General features: G+C 42.6%; 1 protein-coding gene across 3 annotated transcripts in view; it reads right to left on the bottom strand.

The window, feature by feature from the left end:
• TAF5L (TATA-box binding protein associated factor 5 like) overlaps positions 1-14,294 on the bottom strand; it is a 40,969-nt gene extending 26,675 nt beyond the window's left edge. The window contains exons 1-3 of one of the 3 annotated variants that reach the window (XM_082251496.1): positions 14,196-14,294; positions 11,061-11,205; positions 250-354 (exon numbers count right to left, since the gene is read on the bottom strand). In XM_082251496.1, coding sequence (XP_082107622.1) covers positions 250-354; positions 11,061-11,202 — 247 coding nt within the window. In that variant the 5' untranslated portion in view covers positions 11,203-11,205; positions 14,196-14,294. Of the gene's footprint in view, positions 1-249; positions 355-11,060; positions 11,206-11,352; positions 11,430-14,028; positions 14,148-14,195 lie in introns of those variants that run through there. The other 2 variants (XM_082251497.1, XM_082251498.1) reach the window with 2 other exon arrangements.
• Positions 14,295-14,746: the final 452 nt, after the last annotated feature.

Genomic DNA, 14,746 nt, shown 5'->3' with positions numbered 1-14,746 from the left:
TGAACCAAACCAAGAACCTGGCCTCCCTTGTTGTATCCTTTTTACACTTCTGTTGTATCTATTGTATGTACATAACTCTAATAAAATACTTTGAACGAGAAAACTTGCCTCTATCACTACTGTTCCCGGCTTAGATAAGTGATGCAAGCACATCTCATTTTCTATCTGCTCCCTAAATGAGGCATACTACTTTTATTAAAAAATTTTACTGAATTTATAAAAGGCATATAAAGTATGAAAACTACTCACCCGACAGAAAATTTCGAAGACGTGCAAACTGCAATTCATATTGTTGTGGGTCAATCTGGCAGGGTGCTGAAGATACTGCACTGGCACAGCTTGATTCTGCTTGTACTAAACAAAATAGGGAAAGCAAATACACATGAATGGAACAAATACCCCTAGTGGATCAAGCATTATTGCTCATAATATCTATTACTGCATTTCTTCCCCCATTCTAATTGAGGGCTTTCCAATTTAAAAAAAAAAAAAAAAAAACACACTGCTTCAGGCCCCTCACTTACGGCCCATGCACATAGGGCTGTCTGGGAGCAATGCATCAGTCCTGGCATTTTAGTGCGCCCTGGAGAAACAGGTGCAGCATCCAGTCCAGCTGCAGGCAGCCAGTCAAAGTCTATGGCAAGCTGTGGCTAAATGGGGTTGAATGCTGCGCCAAGTGGTACCAGTGTTCAGGACCCTGCTCATTCAGAAAAGAAGATTCTCAATGTAGGTGAGCGTTAATAAAATATCTGACAAGGTATAGGACTAAAAACAAAAAAAAAAAAAACAAAAAAAAGGTACAATTAAAAAAAAAAAAATCAGACAGTTGCCATGCATTTCTGCAAATATCTCCTTGGATAGTTTTTTTTTTTTTTAATACATTTAAATTAAAAGTGACAGTTCTACATGATATAAGGTCAGTTTAAATGTTTCAATTACAAAATCTATTGTAAAGTAAGACACAAAACAGTGTATACAAATACCTTCTTGGGTACATCTAAATTCAGTTTACCTATTGCTTAGCTCTGCAGATTTTAGTTTTTTTTTTTTTTAGGTAATCTGCGGTTAGAAAGATATGTATGCTACAATTTTGACTTCCCATTATGAAAATGTTAGTTGCCTGGTTGTCATGCCTATTCACCTGCTTAAATATTTTGTGTTACAGACCTGGACCAATTATACATGTCAAAAACACTAATTTTCCAGGCTGAATGTTTGTCCCAAATCAATGACTCACAGTACTGAAGCCACAGACATCCAGGATAAATGTATTTTAAAAGGAAGAGATAGTAAGGACAGCCTTGTATTTCTCTCTGTACAGCTTTCTTTTAAAGAGATGCTAGAAATAAAAAAGTGCAGTTCACATACCTGACAACGCTAGAGAATTCTGAAAAGAAGCTTTCAGGTAATGCCCAGGTCTGCTGCACCACCCGCATATTCCTGTTTTCCTGCCTCACTGGCCAATAGAAATGTTCAGAAGCTTTGTTTGCCAGAACAGTCCAGAATTAGGCCATAAAAGCAGGGTATTAGAGGCTGCCAGTCATCTCTACATACCTTCACTTTATAACCCAAGCTCCTTTTGAGAATAGGTTCTCTTTAAATGCGTTTTTTCTGAAAGTATTTCCCTCATCTGTGATAAGTTTATAACATTTCACAATTATTCCCCAAATATTTGGTCCATTCTAAAAAGATTTCAGCACCAAAAGGGAAAGTACACCAAAACCTCAATTTACTGCTCGGTAACTCCTTTTCCAGGAATCCTGAAGGATTGACGGAAGATGGCTTCACCCACCTGCAGAAAACACAAGACTAGACTAAAGAGATTTAAAGGGCTCCCCTGGAGCCAACAGTTTTCGGGAGAAGAATGTTTTTCTATTCTTGCCTGATATAGGATTCTAACTGCTCAACATTCCTAGGTCCTCTTTGTCGTATATTTCGCTTCAAGATGCGCCAAATATTTTCATTTGGTCTGGACAGCAGGCAGGCCAGTTAAGCATCCGGAATCTTCCACATGAAGCTATGATGTTCTCATTGATGCAGTGTGTGGTTTAGCATTGTCCTGTTGAAATATGCAAGACCTTTTTTCCAAATGTGCTCTGTATCCCTAGGGGCTGGCATCCATAGTGATTCCTACTTGTACCGGGTACATTTAGAGGTGTTTCTCCTGACTTAAGGCCATGAATGGCATTCCTCTTTGTCAGGGAGTTGGTGTTCCTTGCCTGGATTGCTTGGTGCACAGTATAGGATACAAAAAGTAACAATGAATACTGCAAGACATGTCAGAATGGGGTCACACTAGAGCCCATGTATGATTCACAGATCTGTTCGGGCTAGGAAGAGAGAGGTCAGGAGCACTCACATGCTGTCTCATACATGTGATAGATTCCATCACCCAAAAACAAGAAGGGGAAGCCTGAGGCAACATTACATAGTTAGCAAGGTTGAAAAAAAAGACATCCGTCCATCCAGTTCAACCTATGATGTGTGTGTTTGCTGTTAACCGTACATTGGATACCCCTGTATGTTGTGGTCTTTAAGGTGCCCATCTAATAGTTTTTTGAAACTATCGATGCTCCCTGCTGATACCACATTCAAACTTAGCATAGTGGGAACGCACTTTCCCGCTTACGGTTTATTGATTCTCACACACCTTTTTGGGTGTGAAGGGTCGTGCATTTTGTACTGTGGCAAATTGTACCATGTTTAGGGTGCCATAAAAAAATAAAAAAAAGTTGATCCAGCCCAGTGCTCCAATGCAGATTCTTGCACCAATGCCAGCGCGCTTTTCTCACAAGCACTTCCAGAGTGGCCACTGGCTTCACCAACCTACACCTTTTTGTGAAGTAAAGGGCATTGCTGTGTTAATTCTTGACACCTCACTGAAGCGGACCTTGCTCTGATGAAGTAGAAGTGCATGACTGGTGTATAGCACATAGGTTCAGCACTGAAGAGCAACAGCACCAGCCACCACTACCACAAATAGCCACAAAGACCTGGCTTCCCTCTTGCAGGGCTGAGCCTGCAAAGAGCACTTAGGACCTCCAATCTTTACCTGGTCCTTACCTGAAGAAGAAACTCAGACTCTGAAGCCCAGAACTGTGAGGAAAGTAGCTGGAGAGTACATGGGACCATCAGGGACCAGGTCTCAGAGAGAACAAACTACCCGGTTAGAAAGGGATCACTAATGGTAAAGGGTGTAGCTCTCATGACCCCAAACACTTATCCCTGGGTGGTCCTTCCATCTCTGGACCACAGTGCCATTTGGTCTGCCAAAACACTTTTTTTTATATAAATTTTCAACAAGAGTAAATTTCAACGGTTACAGTAAAACATTTTTCCCTGTCTTCCCAGCCTGTGATCCCTCCCCGCTTCTATTTACCCTTCTATTCCTTTGTGTCTTCTCCTACTTCTCCATTGTCTACTTCCTCTGTCGCACCTCCAATCTACCCATACTTCTATGTATTGTTAATCTTTTTGAAGTCTGCCCATTTTATCTATTTGTAAAGCGCTCTGTCTGTTATTCATCTCTGCTGCCCAAGTACTCCATGATAGAGATATAGATATATATTTTTTTTTTTTTTTTCGAACCACTGGGAGAGTGGGTGGGACTCTCTGCATCTAGCCATTTTTTTGGGATTATCCCCTTTGCTGAATTTATCAGGTTTTGTACTATCGTGCTTTCATAATGCCGTTTTGATTTATCCGTTTTATGTAATAAACATGTCCATGGGTCGTCAATGATGGCCACTCCTGTAATTTCCCTGATATACTCTTGTACCTTCTGCCGGTAGTCACAGATCTTAGGGCAGTCCCACCAGATATGAAACATTGTGCCCTGCACATTGCAGCCCCTCCAGCACAATGCAGATTTCTCTGGTTGACATTTGTGTGCTTTTAATGGCGTTATGTACCATCTCGATAGACATTTATAGTTAATGTCAATGGTATTTATGCCAATCGCCGAACGGAGAACAGCTATCAGTATTGCGTTCACTTCGTGTTCGTTTACACGTGATCTTATCTTAGTTACATAGTTACATAGTTACATAGTTAGTGAGGTTGAAAAAAGACACAAGTCCATCCAGTTCAACCCATGATGCGTGTGTGTTTGCTTTTAACCGTACATTGTGTACCCCTGTATGTTGTGGTCTTTAAGGTGTACATCTAATAGTTTTTTGAAACTATCTATGCTCCCCGCTGATACGACTGCTTGTGGAAGAGAATTCCACATCCTTACCGCTCTTACAGTGAAGAACCCCTTACGCACTTTAAGGTTAAACCGCCTTTCCTCAAGTTTTAGTGAGTGGCCACGTGTCTTATTGTATTCCCTTTCTCTGAATAGTTTGTTCCTTATGCTAGGGTCGCCAGTACAGTATTTGTACATTGATATCATATCCCCCCTCAATCGTCTCTTCTCCAGAGAGAATAAGTTCAGTGCTTGTAGTCTTTCCTCATAGCCGATGTCCTCCATTCCCCTAATTATTTTTGTTGCCCTCCTCTGGACTTTCTCCAGTTCCAGCACATCCTTCCTGCGGACCGGTGCCCAGAACTGGACAGCATACTCCAGATGTGGCCGGACCAGAGTCTTGTAGAGCGGGAGAATAATCTCTTTATTTCTGGAGTGAATCCCCCTTTTTATACATCCCAGTATTCTGTTGGCTTTGCTTGCGGCGGCTTGGCATTGCATGCCACTGCCAAGCCTGTTGTCTACCAGTACCCCCAAGTCCTTTTCCATCCTAGACTCACCCAGAGGTTCACCCCCTAGTGAATAGCTTGCTTTCTGGTTTCTGGCACCCAAGTGCATTACTTTACATTTTTCTACATTAAACCTCATCTGCCATGTGGTTGCCCACCCCGTTATTTTGTTCAGGTCTGCTTGCAAGATTTCCACATCCTGCATAGAAGATATTGGCATGCCTAATTTAGTATCATCTGCAAATACTGAGATTGTACTAGATATCCCCTCCTCTAGATCATTTATGAATAAATTAAACAGGATTGGTCCCAGGACAGAACCCTGGGGGACCCCACTTTCCACACCCGCCCAATCCGAGTACTCCCCATTAATCACCACCCTCTGGACTCTCCCCTGGAGCCAGGTCTCTATCCAGGTACTCACCTTATGATCCATACCTACCTTCCTTAGTTTGTACAGTAAGCGTTTGTGAGGAACGGTGTCAAAGGCCTTTGCGAAGTCCAGATACACCACATCCACAGGCTTACCTTTATCTAGGTGGCAGCTCACTTCATCGTAGAAGGTTAACAGATTGGTTTGGCACGAACGATTTTTCATGAATCCATGCTGATTTCTACTTATAATACCATTTTCATTACTAAAGTCTTGTATGTGGTCCCTTATCATCCCCTCCAAAATTTTGCAGACTACTGATGTTAGGCTGACCGGCCTATAGTTACCCGGGATATATCTCGGCCCCTTTTTAAATATTGGTACCACGTTGGCTTTTTTCCAATCAGCTGGCACCATACCCGTCTGTAAACTATCCTTAAAGATCAAGAATAATGGTCTGGCAATCACCTGGCTGAGCTCATTAAGAACCCTCGGGTGCAAGCCATCCGGTCCCGGGGATCTATTTATGTTAAGTTTCTCTAGTTTAGCTCTAAGTCTATCCTCTGTTAGCCATGGCGGCACTTCCTGAGGTGTATTATTTAGTTCGGCCTTACAAGCGGGTTTCGTGTAGCCCCCCGATTCCTTTGTGAAGACTGAAGAAAAGAAATTATTTAACACTTCCGCCTTTTCTCTGTCCTCAGTGGCCATTTTTCCTTTATCATCTTTTATGGGGCCAATGTGCTCTGGCCTGGCTTTCTTACTGTTTATATACTTAAAGAACTTCTTGGGGTTCTTTTTGCTCTCCTCCGCTATATGTCTCTCGTGTTCTATTTTAGCCGCCCTGATTTCATCTTTACATTTCTTATTACACTCTTTGTAGTGCTTAAATGCTGCCAATGACCCCTCAGTCTTGTATTTTTTGAAGGCCTTTTCTTTAGCTCTAATATACATTTTAATGTTGGAGTTTAGCCACCCAGGGTTTAGTTTTGCTCTTTTAAATTTATTTCCCTGTGGAATGCACTGGCCCACTCCCTTGTTAAGTATGCTCTTGAAGCACTCCCATTTTTCCTCCGTGTTCTTTGTTCCCAGGGTTCTATCCCATTTGATATTTTCTAGCAGCGAGCGCAGTTTAGGGAAATTGGCTCTTGTGAAATTCAGCGTCCTTATATTACCCTTGTGTTTCCTATTACTGTAATTAATACTGAAACCAATTGACCTATGGTCACTGTTCCCTAAGTTGTCCCGTATTTCTATATCCGTGAGCAGGTCTGTATTGTTGGTAATCAGTAGGTCAAGTACCGCATTGCTTCTTGTCGGTGCATTCACCATCTGACCCATGAAATTGTCCTGCAAAACATTTAGGAACTGCCGAGCCTTGGCTGAATGCGCGGTTCCTTCTGCCCAGTCTATATCTGGATAATTAAAGTCCCCCATTATAATGACATTTCCCATCCTTGCTGCCAATCCTATCTGTAACATGAGGTCCGCCTCACCCTCCTCCCTCTGGTTGGGGGGCCTATAGCATACGCCCAATATTACCTTCCCCGCCGTGCCTTCCCTTTGAAGCTCTACCCATAGGGATTCTGCCTCGTCCATAGCTCCATTATTAATATCATCCCTCATATTTACCTGTATACTGTTCTTAATATACAAACATACCCCTCCCCCTTTTTTACTTTCTCTATCTCTGCGATAAAGGGAATACCCCTGAATGGACGCCATCCAGTCATGAGAGCTGTCAAACCAAGTCTCAGTTATCCCCACAAAATCTAAGTCCTCCTCAAATATCAGCAGCTCCAGCTCTCCCATCTTGTTGGCCAGGCTTCTGGCATTGGTATACAAACCTCGTAATTTTGATCGGTTATATTTATCCTCTTTTGATGTTTTTAGGCTGCTCTCTTGATTTTTCCCCGTACCCACCCTGGGTATAGGAGCTCCGCACACCCTATCGCTAATGCCCCCATTTCTGCCCTCTGAAACTTGCTTTCCACTGGGTAATTCTACATCTGTACCCTCCCCCCCATTCCCTAGTTTAAAAGCCCCTCTAACTTTTCGGCCATCCTCGCACCCAGTACGGCTGCACCCACCCCATTTAGGTGCAATCCGTCCCTACCAAAGAGCCGGTGACCGACTGAGAAGTCGGCCCAGTTCTCCAGGAACCCGAAACCCTCCTTACTACACCAGCTCCTCAGCCACTCGTTAACTTCCCTAATCTCCCGCTGCCTCTCTGGTGTGGCTCGAGGTACAGGTAGTATTTCGGAAAATATTACCTTGGAGGTCCTAGTCCTCAACTTAGCGCCTAAGTCCCTGAAATCGTTTAGGACTCTCCGTCTTCCTCTGCCTATGTCATTGGTACCCACGTGTACCATGACAGCTGGGTCTTCCCCAGCCCCACCCAATAATCTGTCCACCCGATCCGCTATGTGCCGAACCCGAGCGCCCGGCAAACAACAGACTGTTCGGCGCACACGGTCTTGGTCACAGATTACACTGTCTGCCCTTCTAATAATTGAGTCCCCTACCACCAGCACCTGTCTTTCCTTTCCCTTTCTCCCAGCCTCACTGGAGGAGTTCTTCCCCTGGCAGCTAGGGGCGTCGCTCTGCTCCAGCAATGCTGGTCCCCGACTGGTTTCCCCAACATCACACAACGGGGCGTATCTATTGGGGTGCTCCAGCCCAGGATCAGCCTCCTTGCCTTGTTCCCTTCTACCCCTCCTAACTGTCACCCCTCTACTCTGCTCTGATGCCTGCACCTCCGATACTCCGCCCACCTCTCTTTCTCCCATGTTTCTATTAATGGAGGTTTCGACAGGCCAGGCGTCTCGGTTAGCATTTTGTATATCTTAGATATATTAGCTTCTATTTTTGTTTGTGGATTGCAAAGTTTTTCCATCATATTTAAATTTCTTCTCGGATCAAATGGGTTGCAGCAGAGATTCACAAAATTTACCTGAAGATAGCTCCATTCATTCAATATCATATTTTCTCTCCTATTATTAAGTTTGTGATATGGCCTTATCTTTCCACCTTGTAGAATATCTTTTAACTGCGTGTTTTTAATCCAACCGCCAAATTGTGTCCCAATCCCGGGTGTAAAATATTTTGTGCCTTCTAGTGATAGTAGTGGAGAGTTATTTTCCCATTTGGCTTGTCTGTGTACCATGTCCCATGTCTTATATACAACTCTCGTCATACCATGTGTGTCTTCGTGTATTTCCCTATATTTTGGTGGAATCCTAATATTCTTGTTTAAATGTGTTATAGTGTAGTTTCGTTCTTAACCCATCTTTTGTCTGAATTTATTTATTTTTGTCCATTCTATCATACGTGAGATTATGACTGCTGTGTTGTATCTTTTAATATCTGGTGCGGCTAATCCCCCCCCCGTGATTTATCTTTGCTGAGAATCATAAATTGTATTCTAGGCTTTTTTCCCTGCCAAATTAATTTTAAATATCATTGTTTTTATTATTTTAAAGTATACCGGTGGTATAGCTATCGGTAACCATCGAAATTTGTATAGGATTTTAGGCAGTATTGTCATTTTGACCATGTTCATTCTTCCCAACCAAGAAAGTGGGAGTCTTGATATTTTTTCAACGTCTATTTTTATCTCATTTAACATGGATATGTAGTTGACATGGTAGGGATTTTCTTTAATGATGGGGTTAAATTTATCACAAGATATTTTAGTTTTGATTTTGCCCATGTGAATGGGAATTCACTCTGCAGTGCTCTTCTTTCTTACTTAGCTTATATATTTAACATTTCTGACTTTATTGGGTTGATCTTAAAATTAGATAGTTACCCGTATTTCTTTAACTCTTTATTAACATTAGGGAAGGGTTATTCTAGGGTTGGTGATGTAAAACAGAACATCATCGGCATACGCCGCTACCTTATGTTCTTCTTGTCCTACCTTTACTCCCCTAATGTCTACGTTATTCCTTATAGTCGCCAATAGTGGTTCCAACAGGACAAAAAACAGGGATGAGAGGACACCCGTCTCATCCCCTTGCACATTTCAAAGTGGGGGGGGGGGGGGATTTCCATGAACCTTTACCGATGCTTTTGGACTCCTATACATTGCTCTTATCCGTTGGATCATCTTTGGGCCAATACCTAAATCCTATATTGTTTCTAGCATAAACTCCCAGTCCACCCTGTCAAATGCTTTTTTCGGCATCTATTGACAGTAGTAGGTCTTGGTTGAGACCTCTAGCTTTATGTAATAAGAGTAATGTTCTTATCCCGTTATCTTTTCCCTCTCTGCCTGGGGCAAATCCTGTTTGGTCTGCATGGATTCACTCTGGCATTACATTTTTTAGTCTAGTTGCTAGAACTTTTGCGTATAGTTTTGTATCGGCATTTAACAGCGCTATTGGTCTGTAGCTAGAGCACAGGGTTGCATAGTTCCTATCTTTGGGTATTACCGTTATATATGCTTATAAAGATTCTGCTCTCATCCTCCCCCCTTCTATCTCATTCCCATATGTGCAAAGTTTTGGTACTAGTGTTTCCTTAAACCTTCTATAGTAGCGGGTGGTGAACCCGTCAGGCTCTGGGCTTTTCCCTACAGGTGAGTTTTTTAGTGCCATCATTATCTCCTTCTGAGAGATTGGGGCCTCTAGAACTTGTAGTGTTTCTGTTTGTAATTTAGGTAATTTATTCCCTTGTATATTTTTGGAACCTTTGTTTTCTATTTTGTTCTGCTTCATGTAATCCCTTTTTTCTCAGACTGCAGATAAACAGGTACAATGTATGAAGGAGTATTTGTTTCTCATATAAAGCTCCGTAACAACTCTGAAATGCTTTAGCTATTTCTGTTGTTAAATAGACCATTTCTCCTCTATTGCTTTTTATTTTTTCTATGTATTTGTTAAAATTTTTACTCTTTAATATTCTTGCTAAATATTTTCCTGGTTTATTTTCCCATTTATATATTTCTCTAGCAACTCTATTAAAAGTGCGTCCAGTCTTTTCTTCCATTAGTTCTTTTAGTTTATCTCTTTTTGATACAAGATTTGTTGTGTCTCGGCCTCCATGTTCTTTTTAAGCTTTTGTTCTAGCTCATGCATCGCTGTTATTAGTCCATTTATATTAACCACTTAAGCCCCGGAAGATTTTACCCCCTTCCTGACCAGGGGGTTTTTTGCGATTTTTTACTGCGTGACTTTAACGGACAATTGCGCGGTCGTGCAACGCTGTACCTAAACGAATTTCACGTCCTTTTTTTTCCCCACAAACAGAGCTTTCTTTTGGTGGTATTTGATCACCTGTGCGATTTTTTGATCATGCGCTATAAACAAAAAAAGAGCGTAATTTTTGCAAAAATAACAATATTTTTCACTTTTTTTTTTTAATATGAAATTCCCCCCAAAAAAAAAAAATGTAAAAATCAAAATTTTTTAACATTTTCGGCCAAATTGTTTCACGCTACATATGTTTGGTAAAAAAAATAAAATAAATAAATAAATCGCAAAAAGCGTATTTTGATTGGTTTGCGCAAAAGTTATCGCGTTTACTAACAAAGGGAAAGATTTGTCATTTTTGGTGTTTTTTTTTTCTTACAGTAGTGTGGTTATGAGTAAGCGACTGGTAATGTCGTGAAACGCGTCAACCTTTGTCTGCTTGTACACTGTCTGTCACTTGATTTTATTGGAACAATAAAGAAAACATTTTTGATTTCAAGAAATATTTTTACCAGTGCGGTCAATCCTCTCATACTTTGCATGCTTCCGGACTACGGCTCCGACCTGCACCAGGTTCTTAGACATACACCTGAGCGGCTACGCTTTCCTGTTTTCCAAGGTAGACAAGAAACACAACATCTGAGGTTGCTGGCTCCTGTGAACCTTTTTAAACTCTAGTCTTGTGTTTCCTACAGGTGGGCAGAGCCATCTTAAGTCAACCGTCCTAGAGAATGATTTGAGAAATAAAACTCCCATCAAGTTTTTAGTGCCAGTACTATTGCAACAAATTATCAACTTACCAGTTAGATTGGCTGCCATCTCCTCTGCAGTCTGACAAAGCCGCAGCCCTTGTTTTAGGGATCCTTCTATATCTATATAGTGACGGCGTTTGAGATAACAAGTTACTGCCAGCTGAATCTGCTCTGTGCGTACCCGCTTCATGGTCTAAAACAAAAATATATAAAGCATTAGGGCCACTTCATGGTCTAAAACAAAAATATATAAAGCTTTAGGGCATTCAAAAAAACAGGTCAAAGCCAAAGTTTTAATAAAACTAAAAATAGAAAAATCAGCACAAGGGACGTAGCTTACAGCTATTTGTCCCTTGTCCCGATTCTTCTGCTTTCAGTAGAAATCTTCATTTTTTTCCTGCATCATTTCCAATATTCTGGTGTGGCAGGAGATAAAAGGTCATCAGGAGTTCTCACCAAAGAGAAAACTCAACTATGGCCGTAAATACTACGTTATTAATCCAATCCATGACAGTAACATCAAATGGTGCCTAAAGTTAAACTTAGTAGGCACACCAATAATAAAATCAGATTGGCTTAAACATTCCACAAGAAACAATTATAGAACTGTCATCTCCACTACAATTGGAGTATTAAATCAAAGAAGGCAAAGTACAAAAGAAATCACAACTTCAGATTTTTTTTTTTTTTTTACATCTAACACTACAGAAATTTGCTTTCAGTTTCAAAGTAGAATTACAGCTAAAGCCTGACTTGTCTTAAAACTGCCCTTCTTCCTCTTTACACCTATACTAACCAACCTGTGTAAAAAAAGATGTATATCCTCACCTATTTTCAGCCTGCTTGGGTCATGTGATCTCCCCTGCGTCTACCGGGGGAGAGGAGAGAGTGCCTGACTAAGACTAGGAAAGCCAAGAGTGATGACATCACCTTCCATGGTGCAGCCATCATTAGCAGTCCCCCCACACCAGAGTGGGCTGAAAATAGGTAAGTATATGAATCTTTCTTACACAGGTTAGTTAGTATAGGTGTTAGAAGGAAGAAGAAGCATTTTTAAGACTAGTTAGGCTACATTCACACTGGCAATGAAAGCTGGTGCAAACCGTCTTAGCAGAAGAAACCTTTTGTTTACAGCTGCAGATGAGTGGCTAGATGCAACTGTCAGGCCTGTTCACTATTTGCAGCTCTCTGCACAGCCAGCCATTGCCTGCAGTGAGATCTGCAGCTACAATTTGCACCAGCCGTAATCATCAATGTGAATGTAGCCTTAGGCTTTAGCTGGAATTCTACTTTAAAGTGGTTGGAACCTCAGACATGGAATATTTACAAAGTGTATCCCTCTATACCAGAGGTCTTCAAACTATGGCCCTTCAGTTGTTCAGGAACTACAATTCCCATCATGCCTAGTCCTGTCTGTGAATGCCAGAGTTTTACAATGCCTCATGGAATGTGTAGTTCCGCAACAGCTGGAGGGCTGTAGTTTGAGGATCCCTGCTCTATACTATAGTATGTACTTGTCTCAATTAAAAGCACTAATGGCACTTTTCCACTGCAAGTACTGGCTCGGCCCTGCTTGGCCGGTTTGCTTTTCCACTGCTGGTACCGCATGGTACGGTATTGGAACGGTTCGGTACGGTTTGCTTTTCCACCGTTTATAGTACTGATAAGTAGTGGGCAGGATTACTCCGTAGTTGCACCGCCTCTACTGCCGTGACATCATCTTAAGGAGACACAGCAATGCTTCTCACAGCTTCTCACTGCAGTGGTGTCACATAAACAATGACAGTGATGATTATTGACCAATCACTGCCTTGTAGTGAGGACCAATCAGGCTGCATAGGAGGGGTTGTGGAATTTAGTACCGGTACGGTACGCTTGGAACCACAATCGAGGTGGTACTGTTTTAGCGAGCCGAACCGTTCTGTTCCATGCAGTGGAAAAGCGCCGCCGTACCAAACTGTTCCTACACCGTACCATGCGGTACCAGCAGTGGAAAAGCAAAAAAGCGAGCTGAACCGTTCGGTTCCATGCAGTGGAAAAGCGCCGCCGTACCGTACCGTACCTACACCGTGCCATGCGGTACCAGCAGTGGAAAAGCAAAAAAGCGAGCCGAACCGTTCGGTTGCATGCACTGGAAAAGCGCCATAAATGTAATTTCTGTCTGCTGCTTCGTTCCTCTGCTATCTGTATGAGTCACTTCTGACAAGGTTTTCTGACACCAAGAGAAAAAAGGTGACAGGGGAGGCAGTTCCAGCCTCGGCTCTGTGAAAAGGGGGGGGGGGGTTGTGTCCCTTCGCTCCAATCAGCTTTCAGAACTCTTCTCTCTAAGCTCAGATAAGCTTTATACATTCTGCAATTTGAAGGGCTGCAGAGAAGAGCAGACTGCAGATAAACAGGTACAATGTATGAAGGAGTATTTGTTTCATTACTATGTGTCACCTGAGGCCAACCACTTCACTGTGTATATGTAGGGCCTCTTTCACATTGATAGACCGATCGGGACCGCCTGTCGGTTTTTCAGGCAGACCCGATCGGACCATCCATTGCTATAAATGGAGCGGCGGATGTCCACAGATATGTGTCCGTTGACACCCCGAACACCAATCCAATCCTGTTCACTAAAAACAAACATACAGGAATCTGTTCCCCATTCAGTTGCGATGACAGTCGGATGGAAACAGACAGGGGGTCAGTTTCCATCTGAAAGCCCATGGAGGACAGCAGATGGTGTCTGTGTCCACTCTGCATCAGCGGAGAGGACAGGGACCGGTCATCCTCCTGCTTAATGGGGATCAGAGGAGAGACCCCCTACTGAGCTGGCAGACTCAGCCAATCTGAAAGGGGCCTTGATGTTTACAACAACAATCCATTGATATGATCATGTCACAGCAGAGCCCCCATTCATCTAGTTGTGTGATGCTGTGTTACCAAGGAAGGGAATCCTCCATAAATACAGCCTAGATACCGATAGGACTAGAAAAGCCAGAACTCCGCTATTTCCACAGAACACCTTCACCTTATGACTGATAACAGCCCTCGCAGCTGTCTGTCCAATGGCCAGGCTGTGCGCTCGCCCTTCTCCAACGACACGCTCTCATCGAAATCAATCACCACGGTAGACGAGCATTGACCGTAGGACGGGTAATCAGTCTCACGGCATTTCCGCTGCTCGGCTCGGCTCACCTGTCATTCGGTCTGCGCAGCAGCGGGTGCTGTTCTACGTTACAGAGCCGGGAAAATGTACAAGATCGTGCTGAGCGCTGACAAGGAATCATGGGAAGGCGGAAATGACGTTGTAGGCATGCGTCTTCGCTTCCATTAGCTGTGTGTGGAGTGTGGGCGGGGTGTAGAGATAAAGCGAGAGATATGACGCGCTTTGACAGTTCTTGACAGTTCAACAGGTTGAATGGAGGGCGGCAGGGGATGGGGTAATGGGGTTTACCGGCGACGTAAGAGGTTAGCCTTGGAATCCAGGGCTTAGGGACACCATGTGGAACATGTAAGCAACCAATAACCACTTCAGCCCCCTTCCTGACCAGGCCCTATTTTGCGATTCGGCACGGTGTCACTTTAACGGACAATTGTGGTATTTGATCACCTGTGCGATTTTTATTGTTTGCGCTATAAAACAAAAAAAGAGTGACAATTTAAAAAAAAAATATATATATTTTTCACATTCTGCTATATGACAATCCCAAAAAAAAAAAATTTAAAAATTAAAATTTAACATTTTA

This window comes from Pelophylax lessonae (genome assembly GCF_965119305.1).
Source record: "Pelophylax lessonae genome assembly, chromosome: 3".
Classification (NCBI taxonomy): Eukaryota; Metazoa; Chordata; class Amphibia; order Anura; family Ranidae; genus Pelophylax; species Pelophylax lessonae.
The sequence above is the reverse complement of the archived record's forward strand: the minus strand, read 5'-3'. Positions and strand labels throughout refer to the sequence as shown.